Source organism: Eleutherodactylus coqui, chromosome 1 (assembly GCF_035609145.1).
Source record: "Eleutherodactylus coqui strain aEleCoq1 chromosome 1, aEleCoq1.hap1, whole genome shotgun sequence".
Lineage (NCBI taxonomy): Eukaryota > Metazoa > Chordata > Amphibia > Anura > Eleutherodactylidae > Eleutherodactylus > Eleutherodactylus coqui.
The window spans coordinates 415730609-415757422 of record NC_089837.1 but is presented as its reverse complement, the minus strand read 5'-3'; the positions used below and the strand labels follow the sequence as shown (position 1 = coordinate 415757422).

Here is a 26814-nt window from a genome sequence, read left to right as displayed (position 1 = left end):
CACCAGAGATTTCAGGTGCGACTCGCATTACACGGAATACAAACACATGTTTGTTTGCTGTCCAAGCAGCTCAGACAGTTGACATTGCATGTCCAACCCTCATCCATGATGCGGACAAACATAGAGCAAGCTGTGATTCTTTTACACGGACTGTGGGTCTGCGAAAGAAAGAGCTTGCATGTGTGAGAAAGCCCATTGAAGCCAATGAGCCTGTGTACTGTCTGCATGCAGCCCATTGCAAACATGAACTGCACACAGGTAAAAAATACCCACGTGTGAATAAGGCCTGAAGCTAATAGAGGAAAATACATTTATAGCTAAAACTTGTTTTTTCTTTTCGCCACTAATGAAAAAAACTGTATTTATAAACTATTTCTTATGATTTTTCCCTAAAAAGATTTACGAAATGAATTAATATCCACTCCCATTTTAAATAATCAAAAATATGAGTCCCCAAAATAAAGGAACAAATATTTTGTTGTAGTCTAAGAATATGATAAAAAACATCATTCCAAAAAGTGATCTGTGTCTTCTCTCTATTTCTGAGCATACAGATTACTGTTAACAGTGATCTAATGGGATGTTATTATCAATTCAGTGTCATTAGCGATCCGAATAAGGGGACAGCCAGGATCACATAAATAATCCCTGCTAAGCTATGCCCTTATAGTAAGAAGTTAATTACCATGGCAAAATGTAAGAAAAAATAAGGAAAATGAGAAAAGTTCCAACACAAAAAATACACACGTTTCTGAACACAGACGCATCAATTTTCGACTTTCATTAACACATGTCTGGCGCACAAAATTTTGCCTGTTCTACCCTGGCTCTATTTGATTTAGCAACTTATTCAAAACTATTTTGCACTTGAATGATCACCTACATCTAAAGCTAAGAGAGACAGATATATTTAAAAGTTAAAAAATTGTTTGGTTTTTTTTTTTTGGGGGGGGGGGGTAAATATTATTTATTAAACAAATCAACTTGAAACAAAGCCTGAAAAAAAATTGAAAAACATTCTTTCCCATTTCTGATATTTTTTCCCTAAATAAGACTTATAAAATTGATATTGGCTCCAATATCAGATAATAAGAGAACGCCGTATGTCATGCAAAATGTAAAAAAAATTGTGGTTAGTCTAAAAGATAAAAAAAAGTTTCCTTTAGAAAGCAACATTCCAAAAGATATAGTCTTCACTCTGAGCATGAGCCCAACACATCCTGGTCATGAAAGGGTTGAGATACTTTAAAAGGGTTGTCCGGTCACCCAATGATTTAGTAAAATAACAAACAGATCCATAATTACACCTCTGCCTCCACGAAGGCGTGGTCCTGGCATTTGTTGTGACAGCTGACGTTACCGGAAGTCAATGACCACTTCAGCCAATCAGAGGCTGTAGCGTTATGCTCCCGAACTCCTGGCATCATGACGCTCAGGATGTAAGCACTTATGCCAGATGGGTGATGCTGCAGCTTCTGATTGGCTGCAGCAGTTACCTAACTCCTCATGACGTCAGCTATCACAACAAAGGCCAGGACCATAACAGTACTGCAGAGCTGAATCCCAGCAGCAGAGGGGTAAGTACTAGAGATGAGCGAGTACCCAAATGCTCGGGTCCTCGTTATTCGACTCGAGCTTTTCGTAAAATTCGAGAGCTCTATGGGCCCCGCCGGTTGCTGAGCTTTTTTGTTTTTTGTTCTCTCTCTCTCTCCTTCGCTAAGCCAGCCATAAACTACCAATGACATGCGCAGCGTCGCAGCAGGGAGGGGCCAAAATTGGGGTGGGGTCGAACACGGCTGATGCTCACGTGAGTAGCGAGCATCATCAAGTATGCTAATACTCAAACGAGTATCAAGCTTGTAAGAGTATGTTCGCTCAACTCTAGTAAGTACGGCTCAGTTTGTTATTTTACTACATTCTGCCCTATTCAAGGGATGTTGTTTTGAACCTAGACAACCCCTTTAAGATGTACTCGAAACACTAGCCTGACTGGATCCCATGTAAAGAGCACGAGCACTAAACCAATGTTTACCAGTCTGATTCCTAATGCATCTGTCCCCACAACTTTTACTACTGTACAGTCATGTGACTCCAAGATTAAACACCTTTACATCTGGAAATTGCATTACTTTTCCCTGCAATATCTTGATTGCTTTTTCAATTTTCCTTCTGTGCTTTCCAGCTTTTAGTTTATCACGCTTCTTCATGGCCATTACAGGAATATAAGTAAAAATAGTGATACATAAGATTTAACCCCTTACAGACATGTCACCTTTCAGTTCTTTTGTGGACATTACTAGAGATTTACATACTGTATATCCACATATTAGGAAAGTTGTCATATGTAATAATTATGTAATTAAAAGTACACCCACGTGAAAATAGATGTAGCCCAATTCTATCATGTGTACACATATACTTTTGGTTCACCTTATGGACATATTTGCAATGTCCTTTGGATATAAAGCTAGTAAAAAGTCAATTATATAGTCACAGCAATGTCACTTGCTAATTATCTTCTGGGTACCCTATTGTGAAGAAGATGTCTTTCTTATTATCTAAAAAATCCTGATCAAGAGGGTGCTGAGGTAGCAATCCTACATAGATCCTTGTCCAAAAGTGTCTCTGCTATATAAGAAGGGGTCAGTATTCTATATGTGTACATACAGTATATGGGGGACTCTGTTATAGTTATCACAATGAGATACAGAATCTTTACGTTACACCTCTGCCTCAAATTTATTCTTGCCTCCCGAAAATAAACTATGTAAATCTATCGAAAAGCAAAGGAATCAATGAAGCTTATTTGTTAGACTACTGCTAAGACAAATGTTAGTAGTTATGGAAAATTATACAATGGCTATTTGACTAGCTTTTTCATTACCAGTCTTCATGGTTTACTTGCCTGTGTGTATGCGGGCTTTATGTGGATAGGGTCAGAACAACCTGTATTAGGTTGTAAAGCAAAGCTACATACTTTTCTAATACATATTTAAGAAACTAAATAATAAGTTTTACTCGTAAGCAGAATGGACACACTAGATTGTCTTTGTTCTACGTTTATCGAAGAAACAATAAAATATGTTAAAACACTGCTGTATAATTTCCAGATCACCAAGAATTTATAGCACTGCTCTTTGCATCGCGTGGCTTATGTCTACTTGCCAGCAGATGGCAGCAGAGGAATCATGTAAGAAAAGAATGTCATTAGTATCTATCTGTGCGTTTAAAATGAGATTTGCTGAGTAAAATGCTCTAACTATGATTCCTAAAGAGAACAAAAGTCAATACAATATAGTTACAAAATGGATTTAAAGTGCAGCTGCATTTATGAGAATCTTAACATCTATGTTGACATAGGCCCTTTAATCGAGGTTTTTTGTTACACCAAACACATGATACAGTAATTTATTGCCTAATATAAAAAAAGTGAGACGCAGTACGATACCGGACCAGGAGCCAAGAATGCAAGTATGAGAATCTTCATGTCTACAGGCTGCAGGAAAAAGGCAAAGCACTTCACCACCAGAACCCTTTTCATACTTATCTTCCTGGATTCTGGTCAGGTATCATACTGTGTTCCTTGCATATCTGTTCCAGATATCAGCTTCCCAGAGAGGAGTGGAATGGGCAGTCGCCAGATCTATTCAATTCCTTAGTACTGTTAGTCGCAGCTCCATTTATTGACCTCCCGGCTATTCTTCCATCATTCCCACACATGAGGCACTTTCTTTTTGTATTTTACCAAAAAGAGTGGGCCGGGTTGCCAACTGGTAAAACGGGTCAAACTCACTTATGTGATGCCACCTACCTGCTATCAAAAAATGTATGTATATAGGACCCAATATGTATTTTTGCTCCTCCCCATGAACCCACTAAATATATAGTATGGGCCTGAAGGCATTGTCGGAATCAAATAAAACGTTATATGTGTGATTTTAACGTTGACATAAGGGATTACAATATCAGAGCAAAAGGATATTTTATTTAAAAAAACACACAAGTAGCTTCAGGGAGCTTTTTTATAAGACAAGGGTGGAGCCAGTATCAGGGCCTCAGATGGCAAGACCGCTCATCTAATCACGCCACAACTTGCACGTGTGCCTGAGATGTAACTGTATGCCGAGTTTTGCAGCAAAATTACAACTCCATCTAGGTGCTAGATTTTTTTTTGACAAAGAGTGTACTGCAGGGTGTTGAGGACTAAAGTCACATAATAGGGAACCATTGCTAGATCACATGACAACAAATCAGATTAATCACATGCAGTTTGAAAAATAAAACAGGGTGGTTGCCCAGATTTTGTGTTTTAAGTCTTTATGAGGGCTCAGTCAGACGAGCGGAGATTCGCGTGGTTTTCCACGCAGAAAAAAAAAAAGGAATGCGTCTGCAGGAAAAATCCGCACCTACAAAAGATAGAACATATGGATGGCAATGGACGTGTTCATGCAGATTTTTTCAGCACACGAATTGCGTTTTTTTCCGCGTGGAATAACGCGCAAATCTCCGCTTGTCTGACTGAGCCCTGATTGAAAATTATAACAAGTCTATATCAAAACTTTAGAGGAATATGAAGCAGAAAAAGGTCTGTTTGTATCAGCCGACCTCAGATCCAATGACCTTGCCTCATAGATATGAAAATAAAAGAATACCAGATATACATAAAGTATGGTGCCAACACAATAGTTAAATGCTTATTATGGTAAAGTAGATTTGAGTTCATATAATATGTGGGAAAACGTCCATATCTATAACACCACAGCTCAGAGTAGATGATAGCTCACGTTGCTTTCTACATTTTACGTCATTCTCCTTTCTGTTCGATGAAGGTAACTATTTTACTGGAGGTGACAGGAAGAATAATAATAACCCTTGAAGTAGGAAATGCCAATTAAAAAAAATACACGATTAGGCTTAAACATGTCTAGACTAATAGACTGGAGCATTGTACAGAACAAACACTTTTACCTCTTGTATCACCCCTATTTCCTCCTAGATTGCAGCTCCTTATAAGCAGGGACCTCGCTCCTACTCTTCAAACTGTCTTTTAGTTTAATTCTGTATGTAATGTCTGATTTTAACTGTAGATATACCCTCTGGATTGTAAGGTGTTGCGGAATATGTTGGTGACTATAAATATAGATAATATTTCGTATTTTCATGCTTTATTATCTGATACGCTGCTGCTTCAAGCTTTTAACAGAATCTTGCAAATTTAGAGAATTTATAACTCATTTTCTTTTATCTTTAGACACGTATGCAGACATGGGGAAATACAAAGAAAATATCATACACAAAGTTACGGGAATTACAGATTGGTAGGACCTAGTGGAAATTTGTTTTCTCAGCCCTTAATGAACACCCGCAAAACTAGCAGACTGCTAAATGACACTTCATGAAACAGAAACTTCTGCATTCAAACAAATGGCATTCGGAATATTCCCCCAAATGAAATTGTAATAAAGTAAAAATAAACAGTTGTATACTGTAAGCTGGAGTGAAATGGTGCAGAAAGTAGGATAATATGTTTGTTCTGTCGACATTTGAAGCTTAAAGAGGTTTTTGAGAAGACTTCAATTATAAAAACATTTAAAACACACAAAGTTGCACAATTTTTATTTTAATGAAGATGAGAAGTTCATTAAAGAAGATAAATATTTCATTAGATGTTAAATAAAACAAAGAGATTTTTTGGCTTCTCTCAGCACAAAATTCCTTTGAAAGATTAATTAATACATGCAAATTATGCAAATTAGACCCATGCAAATATTTTATGAAGACAATTAAGGGAACCATTAATTACTGCTTTTTTTGCTTCACTGAGATTCATTCATTTAATTTTAATTTCACTTTAACTGTTTTGATGTATAATCTCGCAGCTAAGAACTTTATCTTTCCTAGTGGGTCACTTAAAAGTATATACATTTCATCAAGTGCAAGGCAATACAGAATGTGAAGAAAGGTATTCTCCAGACCATGCTCTCTATTAAGGGGAATGTCTAGCACAATATAGTCCTAGAAAGAAGTAAGCAGAATGAGAACGTGAGCTCATTCTTGGCTGAGGTTCAACTGCTGGAAAAGCAATTAATTTGCTTTGGCTGTTCTAATATAGGGGAATTAGAAAGTGTGACACAAGACAAATAGAAATAATTAGTTCTCCAAAATGATGTTCTCATTAATATAGTTTGAATATTTGAAATAATAATAGAAAAAATATTGTGCTATACTGCTTTATCAACATATTAATGCGAGGCATGATAACGCAATGTACCATTTGACTTCATTTTGACATTAAAATATTTCTTTTTCAAGAGTGGGATGAGTTCTAACTTGGGAAAGCTACCGAATAGTGTTAATTATAATGTTATGCTTAGTATATAAATCAATTCTGAGTTATATTACAATGTTGTACTTAGCAGTCATGCAACTGTATTATTGGGGGGTTTCCATAGGACGGAAGGTACACTCTGTTTATTTTTAAAAAAAAGTATTTAAAGGGGCTGTATTGCCAGGACAGCCATTTTGCATATATTTTATTAGGGCGTACAAAAATCATAGAGGAGAGCCCCACCAGGAATCCTCCTCCAGTAACCAGATCGAAGAGCTATTAACTAAAAGCACTTCCCACCAATGAACTTTGTGCCTACTTTCACCTCATTGTTTGCTAACAATGCACTTCCTCTTGAGAGGGAAGTCCTGCACTGGTTCTTGTCATCCAATAGCATAGTGGATGAAACCAACTAATTCTGGGCTTCCTCTCTTTGAGCTGTGTCTATGGTATTTACTCCCTTGATTCATGTGGATTGCCTTTATCTTATAATATATTTATGGCCATGCTAGACCCACAAGATCTTTAAAGGAGTTGTACCGAGATTACAAGTTATCACCTATCCATAGGTTAGGGCCTAACTTCCCGATCCGTGGAGGTCTTCACCAATCTGCAGAATGGGACTCCCATCTCCCACTCTGTCTGTCACTGTGGGGGTCGATTCTCCCTCTGTAGTTATGTCAGTGTGAAAGGAGTGCTGGCTGACCATGGGAGGTTAACGCTCTATTCATTTCAATGGGGATGATGAAAATACCCGAACGGGTGCTGCTCGGGATTCTCCACAGCCCCATGGAAAGTGAAGAGAGTGCTGGTGCGATTGTGCAACCAGCGCTCCATTTAGTCTCTTCCTCATTGTGGGGAGTGCAGTAACCCCGCAGTGAGGAAGACGGTTGACATGGAACTACAGATCTTGTGATCTCTGGGATTTCAGAACAATGGAAATAAAAATTAACAAAATTCTCATTCCGACTTTGATTTCCTAGTGTGTCACCATTGTCAAGTATTGGTCGGTTGCCCTCATTAAAGTTAATATATGTAGAATGTATAAAATGTCTAATAGGAGGAACCCGAATAAAAAATAAAAGCTACATTGTTAAACTACATTTGATAGCACTTCACAGGTTTAATCTGTATAACAATATTGAGCATGTACTATATGCAGTTACACAGCGTTTTCTTCCATGGTATACTGAGGTAGCCAAAGACAAAGATTTGCCCTCAATACATGCAGCATTGTCATCAAAAGTCATTGTAACAAAGCACACACTGTATCAAATGATGCACTTATCTCTGATACAACTGTAGCTCACAAAACAACTAAAGTGCTATATGCGCCAAAACTATTAATACAGATTTCTTCTTTGTAAAATGCGGTTAGAGGTCAAATTATGTATTAAATAGAATTAATCAATTCAATTGTCGACATTGAGGTCGTATTCACATGGCTTAGGCCGGGCTCACATGACGTATGTTTACCACATATTACGTGGGCTCTGTGCGCTCGTGTGATACGCAGTAGCTCACAGGCAATCAATTACATCGCCTTACGCTGTTTCCGCTCATATTTACGTGTCGGAATTGCGTAGTACGTGAGCGCAAAATAGAATGCAGCATGTTCTATTTTGCCACGCATGTACGTGAGATAGAGCCCATTGTTCTCTATGGGCGTATATATACACGTGCCCATGCGCAATTACACTGCGTATGAGCTGTGGGTATATGCATCATCGCTAAGTGACAGCACAGCATGTGAAATCTTGAAGAATAAATAGGCGATAGCGTGCATGTGTAAGCGGTCATGCGCTGTACAATTTCACCGCCATGCACCGCCATACGCAGGGTCATGGCTGGCTCTACTGCAGTAAACCTCTGCAACGTTTTACCCTTATGGCCATGTGAGCCAGGCCTTAGAGTGAGTTGTGCCTGAGATTCGCACAGTATATGGACACCCTGTCCGTGAGTGGAACATCACACATTATAAGTTCTATTCTCGTGTGAGACTCGCATAAAAATGGGACATGCAGTGATTTTTTAAACTCTGACCATCAGTGTGAGTGTAAAATCACTTGTGTGAAAGAACCCATTCAAATAAGTGGGTTATTTTTCCATGTGAGTTCTGTCTGCCTTAGAACTTGCGCAGGAATATCGGCCTTGTGAACACCACCTAGAGCATGGAAATGATGGTATTACGACTTCCATATTGTACAAGGCTGTAGTAGGGCACCCACAGGTTTCTATCGGTCCTACGGTACATCTGATGCAGATTTTTATATGGAGGTATGTTTCAGGGGGAGAATATTTTTGACATATATTGCAGTACAGAGCAACAGACATCAGCGCACTGAGTTCTGCTTGCCACCTTACAGTCTTCTACACACAATTCTGTCATGTGTTAGCAACCTTAGGGCTCAGTCAGATGAGCGGGGGTTTTTTGTGCTCCTATGTGCACAAAAGAAATGCGCCCCACACATGTTCAAAATGCATGTGACCGAAGCTCTGTGCCCATTGCTTTTAATGGGGCTGTCGCCCTACTGACGCCCCGTTGAAAGCAATAGGATGCAGGCAACCCCCGCAGTGATTTTCGGGGAAGGGCTTGAAATATAAGCCCTTCCCTGAAAAGCATCCCTACCTGCTGTAAAAAAAAACAAAAAAAAACATTACCTCTCTGCCGCTGTCGGGGCTACGGCGCGTCTTCTCGCTGGCTCCCTGGCACTGTTCTAAAGCACTTTCTCCTGGCCGAAGATTTAAAGCTCCCCGCCTCCTGAAAGTGCTGGTCTGATTGGCTGAGCGCTCGGCCAATTACAGGCAGCGCTTAACCATTCATTGAATGACAGCTGAGCGCTGCCTGTGATTGGTCACAGCGCTCAGCTGATCAAAGGCAGCACTCAGCCATTCACTGAATTCAATAAATGGCTGAGTGCTCCCTCAGATTGGCTGCAGTGTCGGCCCCATTGAAAGCAATGAGAGGACATTGCGATCCTCTGCCACAACTATGGCAGGGGATTCTTTCATCTCCGCGGGGAGTCCCATCATCACTGAACACTGTTCAGTGATGAGGGGACTCCCCATGGGGAATCTTTAAGCGCAGCATGGACCTTGCCGATGCACGCACGTCCTATCTTTTGCATGTGCAAAGATTTTGTGCCTGTAAAAAATGGACATGTGAACACTGCAGAGGAAACCAATGGTTCTACTAGACACACTGTTTTTTGCACACATAGGCATGCGCAAAAAAGCGCTCGTCTGACTTTGCCCTTAAACAGACACTATAATTTCAATAAACTTTACTAGTAAATATAGGAAACGTATTATCATACCTTATTAAAGAAATCCCCTGTTTTTTCATTTATCGGTCACTCCATCCCCCCTCCTGCACTAATCATTCACTTTGAAATACTGACCTGCTAAATATGTCTCAAGGCAGATCAGCTCATTGGGGTATCAAGTTAAATGCTGCCCACAGAAGTGTATGGAGAGGGTATGGAGGCAGAAAAATGCTACATAAAGAGAGAGGCAAAGAGACATAGATGCTACTGCTGCTGTGCTATAGAGAGACAGGGGAGCAGGATCTCCTCATCTCTATGTGCACTTTGTATGGCAGCCATCAAAGCAGCTAGTCTCCATCCAATAGTAAGGGGAAAATATGACAATTAGATATAGAGCCTGCAGAGTGCAAAACTGTTAATTGTTAAATTCCATATACAAGTTTTATAAGCCAGACATAGTGCTGCTCCTCATGTACACATGGCAACTTATTCTAAAAAGTCACCTGAAATTACATGTGTGCTTTAAATGTATAAAGACCATGTAGTTCTCTTATTACAAAGAATGTAAACCTTTTGAAGGTACAGCTGTACTCAAATATTGATATATTAAAAATAGAAAAAAATAGTTCTTTTCATTTCCCTTCATGTGAATACATAGATAACATATTTCCTTGTCAGCCAACTGTGATCAATACTCAGTCACAGAATATAAAAGCTCTCTAAACACAAAGTTACTGATTTACACATTGTTTTTTTTTTGTAATCATGAGAAACAGGAAAAAAAATCTATGAGCTAAAGATTGGAATTTATTCCAGCACAATTATGTTTATTATTTTATTTTATGCTCTTAGTGCAAACTATTAACATTACTAATAAGGTTTTAAAATGCTTATCTATAATCATCAGAAATAAATCCATTCATTGACTTTCATATTTTACAAATGTTCATGGGAATATCAATTAATGTTGTTTATTATCATTCAGCTTGGAAATGTAGAACATGTGTATATTAGGCACCATAGTTTTTATACAACACTATTAAAGTGGTTGTTCTATCAGGATGACTGAGAAGTCATGGATAATCACACAATTTTCTAAAGAAGGAGCTATTCTATGAGGCAGTTTACTGCTCTGGTTAGATGGGGTCTGAGGTTGGGCTCACACGAGCAGATCGGATTCCGCGTGCGAATATCTACAGTGGAAGATCTGCGAATTGTGTATGCATGAGGTTTTCCACATGGATGTACGCTTATGGACAGCATATCGCCCGCGTGGAAGAAAGATCGCAAGCAGGGAATGCTATCAGAAAGTAGCCAAACCCCCTGGAAACACCCTTCTATCACTCAGCTTACATTCTCTTGTGCTGTTGTGGTGAACGCTGTTCTAAGAGCCCTCAGGACGGGATACTGCACTCTAGGCTTGGCGGTTTGGTACTACTTATTTTGGAAGTAGTATAAACCATTAAAAAAAAAACATTTATTTTTCTGGAGGAAGAGCCCAGAAGAATCAGCGGAGGTTGCAAGACAGCAGTCTGTGCAGAGACCATTGTGCAGGGAGTAGAGTAGATGAACTGTTACCATCACCTGTTATGAATTGAGTCTGTGCCATTCATATATAGGAGTTACCTTTCACTGGAGTTCTAATAATATTGAGATGACTGCTGAAAACTTTTCTCTACAGAACAGGAAGTGTGAAACTATTATTAAGCTAAGCGGTCAGTGAGCACTGCAGGGTTTTAGGATTTTTGTTACTATACAAACTGACATGGAAACCTAAAATAAATCACCAACAAGTCTTAAAAAATGTTAACATAAAATCTTGATTCAAATAATAGGTCATTTTCTGGTGACACATTCACACTTTAAAGAACTTCTACCATGTCCTACTTCAATAGCAACTTAGTTTTCAAATATGTATTTTTTTTCAAGTATCCTATCACTTTGCTTCTGTTTTAATACTTAATTATCCATATTCGAAATATACAAGGTGGTTAGCAATACTGTTCCTTGTTGTGATGGGCCAGGCAGTAAGATTGTACTTATTTTTGCAAAATCGGATCGGGTCATCCCGACCCGAATTTTAGTAATAATGGACAGAGAATCAAAAAGGAAAGAGGTATGTGCACATGTTCTTGTAATGCACTGTTGCATTTCAGTGCTGAGGTCCTAGGTTCATATCCCATCAAGGCTAACATCTGCATGGTGTTTGAAAAACTCCATCCAGATATTGCACTTACAACTCCACCACCGCAAACCAGCAACACTAACCACCGAGCCACCACACTTGTCCATTCTGCCTCCGAGGAGACAAACAACAGCCAGAATAAACACAAAAAGAACAGAAAAATTCCTATCCAGATGATGATCTTGGCCAGATTTGATCCTACAACTCCCGCACTGCAAAGCAGCAGTGGTAACAATGAAGCCACCAAACTGATCTGAAGGAGAATAACAACAACATTAAACCCAAGGAGAACATAAAAACACCATCCACATGTTGCCCTTACATATATTTTAACATCGAATGTGAGTACTGCAAGACAACAATGCTAACAACTGAAGCCACAACACTTGTCCGTTCTGCCTCAGAGGAGACGAACAACAGCCAGAATAAACACAAAGAGAAGAAATCCGATCCAGATGTTGCCCTTAAACCTACAACTCCAGTAGTCCAAAGCTGTAGCACTAGCAATTGAGCCAACACAGTTGTTTGTCCTATGCCAAAGGAGGATAAGAACAACAGCAAGAATAAACACTAAGAGAACAAAATAAAACATCCAAAGTTTGCCCTTAGACTGATTTGATCCTACAACTCCAGCACTGCAAAGCAGCCTGAAGAAGAACAACAATGATAAACACAAATAGAACATAAAAACGCCATTAAGATGTTGCCCTTACACAGATATTACCCTAGAACTCAAGTACTGCAAGGCAACTATGCTGACAACTAATGCTGACAACTAATAGGGGGACTAAGAGGGAAGTCCTAGCAAATATTGCCTGAGGGACAAATTAATTTCTCTGCAAGCGCCTGATTCCGACTCCCACTAAGGTCAATGGGAGTAAAAATCAGGTTCACTAACTTGCCCTCTATAATGTCATATATATGTGTGCGTGTCTCAGTTGTTAGCACTATTGCTTTTCGGTGCTGGGTATCTAGATTCAAATCCCATCAAGAATAATATCTGCACATACTTTGAAAAACGCCATACAGATTTAGACATATTTGAACCTAGAACTCCAGCAGAGCGCTGCTCTGGAAGAGGAGAAGAACAGGAATAATAAACACAGAAAGAACATAAAAACTCCATCCAGATGTTTTCCTTGAACAGATGTAAACCTGGAGCTCCAGTACTGCAAGGCAACAACTGAGCCACCACACTTCTTCCTTCTTTTCCCTTTTCCACAGGAGGACAAGATGGAGAAGAACAAGAATAATTAACATAAAGAGAACATACAAACTCCATGCAGATCTTGTCCATAAGCAGCCATGAACCTAGAACCCCAATGCTACAAGGCAACAGTACTAGTCACTCTAAGCTTCTTCCTCCCCCTGCTTCTTCTTTTTCAGAGGAGGAAAAAAATACGGAGAATATTTTCTTATTCTCCTTCATCACCATCTTTCTCTTCCCCTCCTCAATCTCCTCCTTCTCCACGGGCGAGTGCAATATCGGTCTGAGAAATTCAGAATCATACCGCATTTGTAAACCAGCAATTTTGTTCTGCAATTGCATGCGTTTTGCCAAAAAAATGCATTGCTGCACACACGATTTTCACACATGTGAAAATAACATGTTGTTTTCAGTAGTAAAAATAGAAACATTGCACTGCAGTTAGATGAAACTCGCATTTACATTTGAGTGTGATGATATTTTTTTTTGCCTTCCATAGGAAATAATGGGCACTTCTTGAACCTAGGACCCCAAAACTGAAAGACAACAGTGCTAACAAATGAACCACATTCATAGAAGAAGCACAGCAATCATTCACACTTTAAATGCTCACTGAAATCAATGGGAGTCGGAGTCGGTTGTTGTGATTCACGATCATTTTTGAAAATTGGGACGGGGACTTTCAATGCGAATAGATGTTTCATTTATACTATTCTTAGATCAGATACCAATATATGGTTCTTTAAAGAGCTGTTATTACCTGGTGTCACCACAAAGTGAATAACAGTCAAAGCAATGCCAATTTCTATCTACTTTGTTTAATTGATCTGGGTGGTCTTAATAGACTGGGACTGAAATGAACTACCGTATATTCCGGCGTATAAGGCGACGGGGTGTATAAGACGACCCCCGTCAGCCAATCACAGCCATTCAATGACATGATTGAATGGCTGTGATTGGCTAACACATGTGCGCCTTCAGCCAATCACAGCTATTCAATGATGTCATTGAATGGCTGTGATTGGCTGACGGCATGTGTTAGCCAATCACAGTATTAGCTTTCTGGAGGCGGGGATTTCAAGCCCTGTGTCCAGAAAGCAATGCTCTGCCGGGGACCAGGAGGGAGCGACAGCCTGCAGCAGCGCCGCAGAACGCCGGGGGAGATGAGTAATGATTTTTTTTTTTGACTTTTTTTTTTTTTTGCATTACTGGCGTATAAGACGACCCCCGACTTCAGAGCAGATTTTTCGGGGTTCAAAAGTCGTCTTATACGCCGGTATATACGGTATTTATTTTAGACGAGAATATTCAATTCCTTATATACATATTCATGAATGAGGAACTACATCAAAAATAAAAGCATGCTCTACTATCAATGGTTTATATTATATTTGGTGAGAGCCTTACAGCTGAACAAGAAGTGAAGTTTACAGCTACACACTATGATAAAACATACAGCTACTGTATTGTGTAATTTCTTTCTCTGAAATAGTTTTCTCTTCCATTAGTTCTAAACTGAACAGCTGACAACAGAGGATACAGTTCTGCATTGTGTGCGCTGGAGCTGACCCTTTACCTGTTATTTTAAACATAACCAAATTAATTTACTGTAATAAACAACAATGCAAATGTGACCTTGTGTTCATTCCAGCCAGATGGTGAGCTGCATGGTTGAATAGCATACTATAACAAGAGAACACTCACATGCAAAAATCTAGATTTATGGATTTTGCACATCTTACCTTGTATTGTCCTTTCAGCATCTGTTCTGGCCCCATTGCGGTCAGATTCTATCTCCGGGGTCAAAGCCTCTGAAAGCACAGACAAAAATGAATGACATTAGCAGCTAACGTGCATCAGGATTTAACCTACTATGTGCACACTAAGACCATAGGACATAAGCTACAGTATATTTACTTTTCTGTGGCTCCATATAACTCACTCCATTTCCTCCTAACCTCAATAACAAGAAGCGTGACATTGCCTCTCTGGCACCCTGTGACTCAAACACCATCATATTATCCATTTCTTACAATCCGGGATTTTATTTTTATTTAATTTTGTTTTCTCTGTTTCTTTCGTAGTCACTGCTTCCCCAGCTTAGCAGAATGACAGTCTGTGCTCAGCCCTTCAATACACAGTTACAGTATATGTTATATGCCAATAAGAAGAGATTTTTTTCTATGTTTTTGTTTGTTCTCAATTTTTTATATTTATTATAATTTCTTGAGTTGGTAGACAGAGGGCTACTTATTTACAAGAATGTACTTTCACAAAGAGATCAGGAGGACCTTCTCTTATTAATACGGCAGGATATGTTAGTGCTATGTAAATACTCTGTACCAAATAAATAATAAAGCAAGTAATGATTGATGATATTGTCATGGACCGCTGATAATTCTGCATGTTTATCAACATCCATGTTCTTCTTAAATATCTGAACAGCAGTGAAATTCATCTGTGCTTCCAAATGGAATTATTTTCAATATTTGATCAGTTAGGGCACCCGTACACAGGCGCCAATGCGCCCGTGTGACTGAGCCCTTACTGCAGGTAGAAGACGGCCGTACTTCAAGACAGACGACTCCCCGCAGCGCTGAAGAAAGATCACATGACCGGCAATGAAGCCAGTCACATGTTCTTTCTCCCAGCGTCCGTCTTGAAGTACGGTCGTCTCCTACCTGCAGTAACACGGGCGCCGTTACAGTGGATATTTTAGGGTGTATTCACACAGGCGAGTGCAATATCGGTCTGAGCAACTCGGAATGCTAGCACATTCGTAAGCCAGCAATTCTGCGAAAACTTTTTGATACACATGTGATTTTCACATATTGTGTTCATTAGTAAAAACAGAAAAATTGTATCACATTCACATGAAACTCACATGTGAGTGTGATGCAAATGTTTTGCCTTCCATAGGAAATAATGGCACTTCTTGAAGAGAATCACCCAAAAATATTAGACTCGGAGAAAAATTACTCATCTACATTAGCTCATTGAGTTTAATAGGTTCTTTTCACATATGAGTTCCATCCATATCGCAATGGGATGAAACCCATTTGTGAAACTCACCCATGCGAATGCACTCTTAGGGCTCGGTCAGACGAGCATGTTTTACATGCTGCTACAGCAGCGTGTAAAATCACGCTTCTATAGCAACCAATAGGTTGCTATTGAAGCGCTCACATGGATCCTTTTTAGAGGCCAAGAATCTGTGCTTCTAAAAAAGTGCTAGAAACAGCCCGGTCACGCCATCTTTTCCTGCATGTCAGGAGCGTGGTTTTACACATTGCTTAGCAGTGTGTAAACCACACATATCTGACCATGGCCTTATATGAAAAATGGAAAATAATGGGTCCAATGCTGTCTGTGACCTTTATGTGCATATCATTTTCATACCATGATGTTTGGGCGAACTGAACAATACAAAACAACATGTAAACACCAAAACTGAAATGGAGCCTCCTTTGCAATGACCTCCATCATCAATAGCTGGCCTCAAATATTGAAAAGGGGCACTCTGCTCCCTGTGTCTCTTCTGTCATTTTCTTGCTATGTTCCTTTTCCTTCTTCCATTTTTCAACTGCCTTTGCCTTCTTCCACTAATTTGACCTAATGTACGTCTATTTTCAAACATGCTAACAATATAAAAAGTTACTTGGTAGAAAAACCTGCAGTCCTATAGAAAACCACTGATATAATAGTATTGTTGTATTATGTTAAATTATATACTTGGAATGCTACATCTGTATGCATTATTCAATACATTCATTATTTGCATCAAAAAGATGGCATATATGTATGACTAGGTACACATGTATGGTACATTATACTGCATTCCTCCATCGGTTTGTGTTGTAATAAAAAACTAAAAAGTACTAGGAAACATTTTAAACATGTGGAAGGTTTGGCAACATTGGAACAAAAGCAAATCTGTCACACTAATGACATTACTGATACAAGAAGCCTATTGAATCACAGCTTTACCATTAAGGACCCGGAGCCCTTCTGATGATGCTGCTTGTTTCAGTGCCTGCTCAGCTTGCTCTCTTCGTTTTGTCTCAAACTCCAAGGCTTCTTGCAATTTCCTTTTTGCCTTCTTTTCTTTCTTAAGTCTTTTTTGAATTATTGCTAAAATAGGAAACATCCATTTAATGACTGTGATGTACTGTCTTTGTCATGTGCTATAATATTCCAATTACATGCTGAACAAATAGAAGATTCTTTGATCTGCACTTAACCTATAAATAGTCTTTATTTCGAAATGCACAACAATCCAAAAAAAAAACTATACATTACTTTTTCTCAATTTAGAGACAAAATACATACTTTTTCTGCATAAATCAAATAATATCATAGCTTTTAATATAAAACCTGTGTAAAGAATTTTGCTTGATTTGCCAATTTAAGGATTCGCAAGTCCACATAATACAGGATGGTCAAAATGTATGGAGACAATGGTTGGGAACGCCACTCTGTATGTGGCATGTTGTAAAGGGGAAGGGACAAATCTGTGAGAGACAGTGTCCAACACAGCAGCCATTTTGAAAGCCACCATCTTGGACCCAAGACAATATTATCAAATGGGAAATACCTGTGACCTATGTATCTCAATGGTAATTTGATGAGGAATCCAAACCTTTACTTAAATGTCATGTACCATTATTCCTGACAAAGGTATTATCAATTCTCTCTTTGTTACAGACACAGATATGGCTACGGGATTAACATGCAAGGAGCGCCGTACCCAAGTCACTGCAGCGGATTTCAGTCGTTGGCACCCTAACAGACTACACATCCATCATGGCACAGTTGGCAAATAGCTTGCCAAATTTCATCAAACAAGTTCTGTGTTGGACCTGTCAAAAAGTGGATAGAACAAAACTGCCACAGGCGAAGCAACAACAATTGCCATCCTGGCATCCTTCTGCAAGAGCCCACATCATGGCATCCGGAGTCTTTGGGGTAAAAATGGCTACGCACAAATGGCACTTATACAAGATACAGTTGCTGCATCATCTCAATGAAGATGACCTTGATTGCTTTGTTGAATTTGCAGAGAAGGTGTCACAGCAATTGCAATGGGACTCACATTTCATAGAGACGATACTGTTCAGTGATGAAGCAAACTTCAATGTGAACAGGGAGGTGAAGAAACAAAACCTTTACTAACGGTCCGACACAAACCCACACTGGACAAGACGATTGGCGCCTAGAAAGTCATGGCATGGTGCGATGTGGAGTACAAAGATATCGGGCCCATTCTTTATCGACGGTAACCTTACTGCTGTCAAGTGACTGCAATTGTATGTGACAAAGTATTCCTGACACTGTACAATGAAAATGGCACATTTCCAGTGTTCTTCCAGCAGGATGGTGCTCCCCTCAGCCCTCCCACACACACACATTTTGGATGTGATGTCTACAAATTTTGGGATCAGCAGTTTCCGGGGAAGAGGATTGGTATTGTGGCCTCGTGGAGTGGCCCCTGGACTCCTCAGATCTCAACCCTTTGGACCTCTACCTGTGGGGTGATGTCAAGTCCAGAGTTTATGCTGTAAAAATCCACAGTATGGCACACATGCAATAGCAATTCTGGATGTCCGTGCAAGTGTTTATGCTGGGGTATTGCTCTCAATCAATCATAAATGGGAAAATAGGATAGACTTGAGGATTCAAAGAAACAGGGAGCACATCGAGCATATCCTGTAGTAGAGCATCGTTGTGTTCCATGTTGTCCGAAAAATTGATAATATATTTAGCAGGAATAAATGTACATCCCATTTATGCACAGATTTGGATTTCTCATCAAATTCTCTATTAGATACATAAAACAAGCACTACATCCCATTTGAAAATATCAACTTTGCTCCAAGATGGCAGTTTTCAAAATGGCCACCATCTTGGACACCACCCCTCTCAAATTTGCCCCCTTTATACCACACACAGGATGACATTTCCAGCCAGGTGTTTCAATACCTCTATCTACCCTGCATAATGGGAGAATTCATTATCTTATTTTTCACTGAGGAAGAGGGTAAATATATAAAATAAAATATAACTTTCATTTAAAAACTTTAAAAGAACCTGTGCTCTAGGCACTATACACATTTGGACATACAACGAATAATAGTGTTACCCCTGGATATTTCTTACCCAAATCAAATAAGCAAAAATCCCGTTACAGTGCCTGTTTTCTCCATCTGGATAGAGTAACCTCTCTCACCTCAGATTTTGGCTGGGTTGGAAATATCCAGGGAATAACACTATTATTCGTTGCATGTCCATATGTGTATAGTGCCTAGGGCACAGGTTCCTTTAAAGTATTTAAATAAAAGTTATATTTTATATGATATATTTATCCACTTTCTCAGTGAATCCTGACCAAGTATGAATGTCCAACCTGGCAAATCATTTCAACAAATGCAGTTTTATGGCTAGTGTATAGCAAACCCATTGGTACTCCGCAAAACTGAAAGCTAGAATGAATATGACATCTGTCTAGCACAATCCTAACGGGTGTCCCTAAAAAGCAACAAGACGTGCCAGATGCATGGAGGTCTAAAGACAGATCTCGGCCCAGTTATATTCCCCAATAAATGTATGGCAACACTCTTCTAAGAGAAACGGAGAGTGACAGTGCCTGTGTGATCACCTCTCCCATGAGGGTCAAGATGGATATGTTTAAATGACTTTTATACAGGTTTATGCACTTTCTGTGGGGAATGATAGATTGTTAAAATGAGCATTCATTTGACATATATTTGCATTGCTCTTGGCAGAACATCCCTGGTTTTGGGTACTTTTATATGGGACAACTTTTGGGCAGCCGTTCCAACAATTTTTACTCAGGTGCTTACACATAGGAGTGATGATTGCTCACTGAATGGAGGCCAAGTACACCGGAGATCTCTTCTGGCTGCCTGCCTCCATTTAGAGTAAACAGGCAGTCGTTCATAGATGAACGACTGCCTGTTTACATGGGCTGACATTTGCTCGGTTTTTAGGTGAGGTGAAAACCAAGCAACTTTCACAAGCAAGCGATTCTTACTAACCTGCCCTGTCAAGCCCTATACTTACACGGGATGACAGTCGCCAGTTTACATGGAGCAATGATCAGTTGAACAGGCGTTTTAATAAACTTGCCTTCACGATCATTAGCCCAGATAAAATGGCCTTGACGCACCTGACCTTTAATATGCCTCAATAATTATTTATCTAAACAGTCTGCTTTGCCTAGATCCCATTAACAAAGCATTTGCTAAATATCTAATGTAGGACCAATTACTAGAATATGTGGCCAATTTGGCCCTAAGCATGTTTGAACAAGTTGGATATATTAATTTTATAGGTATTTATCTACATAGAGTCAGATCTAATAGCCATATACCAGCAATTACCCTAACAGACTTACAATCTTGTTACAACTGTATGAATGTCTACACATCGCCTATTATCATGCAAACAACATACTTGGTTATTTAATCATCCTAGAAATAAACAGCTGTAGGGAAAAGTCAAAGAGTGCCCATTTATTCATGCTACAATTCAGTGATATTACACAGGAACAAGAGTGATCATTTTTATATATGAATGATCAATTTTAATTATATCATAGATGTTCATCAATGATCATTTTGCAGATATACACTGGGCAATTATAATTAAAGAAGGCTCAGTATAATTTGGGTTTTTGTCATAATTGCTATGTATAAATAGGCATTTATTAGCATCAATATCTGAATGAATGGATCTGTGTCCTGCATGGAAATAAATACGCTATATTGAAATATGCTAGATAGATACAGATATGATTTTGATTTCTAGATCCATGTCATTAACAGTCAGACAAAAACTGTCTATGTGTTATATAGTGACCTTCTGCATTTGGCCACTGTTTATAGCTTGACAGATAAAAGTGTCATCAGATCAATCAATATTTTATAATATAATGTATATCCCATTCATAGTAAAGAGGCAAGAGCAAAAGAGATTGCATTCCACGTCAATTTTCCAAGTGATGAATTTCAATTCACCTCGGCACATTCACACTTTTCTCTCTTGAATACTAATTTAAATAAAAGATAGAATTAAACTATTGGTTATATGAACACATGTATATAGAATTGAAGCTGTAATAGAAAACTAGCAATTACAAATAACAGATAAATAGACAATACCTCTGTTCTTTTGTTCTACTGCTAATTGTTTTTCTAGGGTTTCCCTCAATTCTCGTTCCCTGAATAGTTCCATCTTTAGCTCAGTCTTTTCCATTTGTACCTGTTTCTCTTGCGCTCTTGCATTATCTATTGCCACCTTTAACAAACCCTGCAAAATAAATCAGCATTACTGTCAATATATTGAATGTTTAACTATACAAACACTGCCGATTATATAATGGGTAATGCAATAAAGGATTCTATATACATTGTGTGCTGCTCAAAACCGTTACTGCTGCACCGCTAGATATTCCACAAATACTTCACTGTACAGAAAAGAATCCCACCACAATACTGCAGAAAGAAAACTCAGTGCAACAAAAATAAAAGGTGTTCACAAATGAAAAGAAGGGAAGATAGAAGCAGTCCATGACAAAGTGAGAAGGTGACACATGATCATTGGCCAGAATTTGTTACTGGCCGTACATTTACTATACTATGGGCATGAAAGGCCTCTGAGCAGGATTAGGGTTGACTTTATACACGCAGTTTTTTCTAAGGTAAACACAGGAATGGATAAAGGCAATGAAAAGTATAAAACTTAATGCAGGTGACCATATAGAGTTCCCATTAGAGTGTGTGGGGCCTTTACTGTACCTCCATATGCCTCTTATTTCATAAGGAAGCTTTTCTGTGCTATATTCCATTGGATATGACATTAATTGAGGTATTATCTCCAAGGAGCATTTTGTCTCGGCAAGCATTGATGGATCATGATGGAGTCCATATAGATCTTTAGCAGAGAACTGTGCCACACAGTTCTGCTCTGTGTATGTGGCCTTAGACTTTCCCTCATACATTTCCTTTATGGCAGTCCTTTATAAATCTGCCCCGGTACGTGTAAATCTAAGCTTAAGGCGTGTTCATATTGGTGTTGATCCATGCTAAAATCTACAGCATATATTGTGCTGTGTATTTTGGGGCAGATCTGCAGATTTCACCTTTTGAATTGAAGGTGTGTTAAGGATTTTGATGTGGTCTTTGCTGTGGATTTTCCGCTGAGGAAAATGTGCACAAATTCCGCTAAGTGTCAGATGCACCCTTAGAAGGTTAGCCCAATTGATCGCCTTAAGGGCTCAGTCACACAGGCGCCGATCCACCCGTGTTTCAGGACAGGAAGACGGCCGCACCGCATGTGGACGAATCTCTGCATGACCGGCTCCATTGCCATCCATATGTTCTTTTTCCGACAAGTGCGGAAATTCATTTGCACTGCCGTCTTCCCGTCCTGAAACACGGGCGGATCGGCGCCTGTGCGACTGAGCCCTAACAATGTGAAGCTGCTTGGCACACGACTAAGCTACTGTATTTAAACTGCTGTCTTTTAATGTCACTTTGTGTTATACAGAGATGGATGGTACTAAGGAGGAACCACATAGCATACTATCTATAGTAAAATGTATTTATTTTACTCATTTACATAGTGCATACACAATATGCAGCACTTTACAGGGATTGTGATCACTTAAATCAGTCCTTGTCCCCAATGGGGCGCACAATCTAAATTTACCTATTAGTATGTTTTTGTAGTGTTGGAGGAAATAAACCACCTGGAGGAAACCCATGCAAACATGGGGAGAACATACAAACTCTGTGCAGATGTAACTCTTGGTTACATTTGAACCCTGGAACCCAATGCAACCACTGAGCTGCTATGCTACCACTAATGTAAATAAGACTATTAAAGCATATCAACTTTTTGGGGCTTCTAGCAGAAATCATTGAAAAACTATAATATAATCATTGAAAAAAATAATTGAAAAAAGAATGTACGCTTTAAAGGTCATAACAAATGAATAATGATAATTATTTCAATTCACTTTTTAATTTTAAATGTCTTGCGAAAATTAATAACATTGGTAAAATAAATAATCCGGCGAGTCATTAGCTCCATGCCTTAATTTGCAGGGCAAATTAAAACATAATCATAATTGACACATACTGTATAATCAAATATCTAATCTGTCTCGGACTAAACTGGCATTTATTACCCATAGCAACCAGTGTATACTAAGCCCCCTTGGAAAAGAGAAATGTGATTTGATTGGTTGCTATCCAACAGGATCCCTACTGAGACATGAGGTCCATAATCTTTATTCAGAAGATAGTAGCAAAAACACATATGGATATTAAAGTTAACTTGAAAAGGACTAACAATGCAATTATTTTGCTATATAGCTCTTCTTGGATGATACACATGATCTTATGTGGGAAAATGGTCAAATAAACATGTTTTACTCACAGCATGGACTTTCCTCAGGATTAATTTGATCAATTATAGTGTAGGTTGACCAGGCAAGGTTACCTTCATCATCACCTTGTATGGTCACCTAATGTAGGATAATTATTGAAATGAATTACAAATCAAATACATGCTGGGAACAAGACCTCCCTGTCATTTGGACAATAGACATGTCTTTTCTTTCATTATATGTTTTCTGCTTCACATGTTTTAATTACAAACAGAATCATTACATAAGTAAATAGTGTTTTCTTTCTCACAGGTACTACATTACAACAGTACTGTCAGCGTAATATTACTGGTAAGGCACTTGGTAATTCCAAGCATGTATTAAATGTATATTCATGTTCTAAACTATGTCAGGATAAGACGAGGTCGACGTCAATGTTGGCTGGAACCCACAGGGACCCTCATCCCCATATCTCTCATAGGGAAATTTTTCTGTAATGCATATTTATGTTGTAGACACCTCTGGGACCCACAAGTATCAGGCAAATGGGGTTCCCTCACCCCATATCTCTAGATTAGTCCCTGAATGATACCTTCATGAGAGAAGAAAATAGAGAGATAATCTATATCTGTAGCTCTCTCTATTTAGGTATAACCCCAATTTCAAAATAGTTGGGATGCTGTGTAAAATATAAAGAAATGTAAAAAAAAAGAATGCAATCTTTTGGAAATCTCATATAACCATGTTCTGTTCACAATAGAACATTGAAGACATATCAGAAGGTAAAAGTGAGAACATTTCATTAAAAAAATTAACTAATTTAGAAATTGATGGCAGCAACTGTGTGCCGATAACAAGCAGAATAGTCCCTCTCCTCTTGAGTCTGCAGGGCACAGCATCCTTGGTTTCCAAAAAAGAATTTCAAATTTTGATTCAGCTGACCACAGAACAGTTTTCCATTTTGCCTCAGTCCATTTTAAATGAGCTTTGGCCCAGAGAAGACGTTGGCATTTCTAGATTGTGTTGATAAATGGCTTCTTTTTTGCATGATACAGCTTTGGCTTGCATTTAGGGATTGCACTGTGAACTGTGTTCATAAACAACGATTTATGGAAGTATCCATGCAGTGATTTGCATTACAGAATTATGCCTGCTTTTAATCCAGTGCCGCCTGAGGGCCCGTGGATCTTGAGCATCCAATATTGCCCGTCAGACTTATCTCTTGTTTTCTCCAAACTCTGAATATTTTGATGATTTTTTGTACCGTAGATGGTGGGATATTTAAAGTCATCAGAACTTTATGTCGAAGGAACACTTTTCTAAAATTGTTCCAAAATTTTCGATGCATTTTTTTCACAGACTGGTGAACCTTTGAGCATCTTTGCCTCTTGAGCATGCTCTTTTCATACACATGTGACATAGTAGAAAATTGATCCTCCAGCTATTTTTCATTAGTATCACTTACTTCTTCCAGCCTTTTGTTAACCCTGTCCCAACTTTCTTGAGATATGTTGCTGTCCTCAATTTCTAAATGAGTTAACATTTTTAAATGGATTGGAAAGATGTCTCAATTTCAACTTCTAATATGTAATCTATGTTCTATTGTGAATAAAACATGATTATATCAGATTTTCAAATCATTGCATTCTTTTTTTTCCTTCACATTTATTAACATTTTATGCATCATCCTGTTTTTGGGGAATTGGGTTAGTTTATCAGAGTTAACAACACAGCAAAGCAAGTGGCCAGCCTGCTGGTAGAATAACGGCTCTCTGAGTCACACTCTCGGAATAGATGGGGGTTCCATAGATGTGGCCTCCATTTGTCCGATATTTATGACAGACAATGTATATAGTCAAAACTCCTTCAGGGGAACCTGTCATTGTATATAAGCACCATAAACTAAGTTATGATGCACATAGTTTACATAAAGTGGAGTCCAAAGAGCTGTGTCTCATACTCACTGGGTCTCCTATTTCTGTAATGTCTCCCAGCATAGTCAGCATGCATCCAGTAAGCTTGACGCCTTTCTGAAGGCTGTACACACTCCAATAGAGATGAATGGGAGTGCGAGTGATCAGCTTCCTGAAAAGAGTGAAGCTTGCTGTGTGCACGTTGACTTTGCTTGGGAACACCACAAGAATGGGAGATTAGGTGAATATGAATGGGTGCTCTCAGGACTCTACATCAGCCAAACTATAAGCACCATAGATAAATGAAATATAATGTTCAGTATTAGTGATGAGTGAACCTTTCAAACGTTTAGTTTGGTTAGTTCGTTGAGCTTAAGCAAAAAGTTTGGTTCAAATTAGTTCTAACTGCACTCAAACTTCACCAATACCCCTAAAATAGTGTATAACAGTTGAAGGACAAGACTAAGACTCTTTTTAGTAGTTTCGGCTGAGACACACTGCCAGAGGTTCACGTTTCTCCGAACTGAACTTTAGCAAAGTTCGACCCGAAAAGGGTTCAAATGTTTCGTTTTGCTCAACACTATTAAGCATAAACAGCCATTGTAGGTTGGCAAGATGAGGATTGCAATGCTCTTCAATGGAATGACTAACAGAAAGTCCATAAGAATGCCTGGCCCCATAGGTTCTGCTGTATCTCAGAAATGTCCAGGTCAGAGTACATCCATGAAATACTTATATATATATAAGTAAACGATAGTAGCTAGTCTTTTATCTAGCTACCATCAATATAAAAAGACGCTACATCACCAGACTGGAATCTAGGTCACTTTATTGTGGGTTACATTGACAACTGTCATGAGGAACACAGACAGAACTGGGAAAAACGTACAATTAAACTGTGTTCAAATGCTGCCTTTTTGTTGTAACAGAACAGCAAATCTATAATTTGATACTACTTGCATTATTCAGCAATGCTCTTTGTTTTACTGTACTTCATCAGCAACAAACAATTAGCAACAAATGAAAGAGATCATTACATGAAGTGCCCCTTTAGATCACCCCAATTAAAAATTTAGTTTAGCTTTATTTTAATTCAGAGATACTAAATTCTAATTTTCTGCTCTGATTGATCTTGTTGACTTATCTTTCAAAGATGTACTCTCTATGCAATGTCTGGAGATTATTTAGCAAGATGCCAATGTTGGCACCACTTAATGTGTTGATTGGCTGTATTATCAGAGGCTGAATAAACTACATGAATGAATAGCAAGCAATACATGTAGAATGAACAAATATATCTTTGTATTTGAAGTATTTATTTTCTGGCATTTTTGCTAAAAGCCGCCCTCCATTTCAGGGATAAAATTTGAACAGCACTGGCCATTCCGAGAACAGAGGGAGAAATTCTGACTTCTGCATCAGGTAGTCTGAGAAGCACTGTGACCATTTTCTAACAGCACAGAAGTGACCCTAAAACAGTGGATCCATGACAGAAGGAAGGATG

General features: G+C 38.8%; 1 protein-coding gene across 11 annotated transcripts in view; it reads right to left on the bottom strand.

Moving 5' to 3' along the window:
• Window positions 1-26814, bottom strand: part of DACH1 (dachshund family transcription factor 1) — a 326316-nt gene that overhangs the window by 3829 nt on the left and 295673 nt on the right. For all 11 annotated transcript variants that reach the window (XM_066581217.1, XM_066581254.1, XM_066581226.1 and 8 more), the window contains 3 exons: window positions 21167-21314; window positions 16974-17117; window positions 14729-14797 (listed from right to left, as the gene is read on the bottom strand). In XM_066581217.1, the coding sequence (XP_066437314.1) occupies window positions 14729-14797; window positions 16974-17117; window positions 21167-21314 (361 nt within the window). The remainder of the gene's footprint in view (window positions 1-14728; window positions 14798-16973; window positions 17118-21166; window positions 21315-26814) is intronic.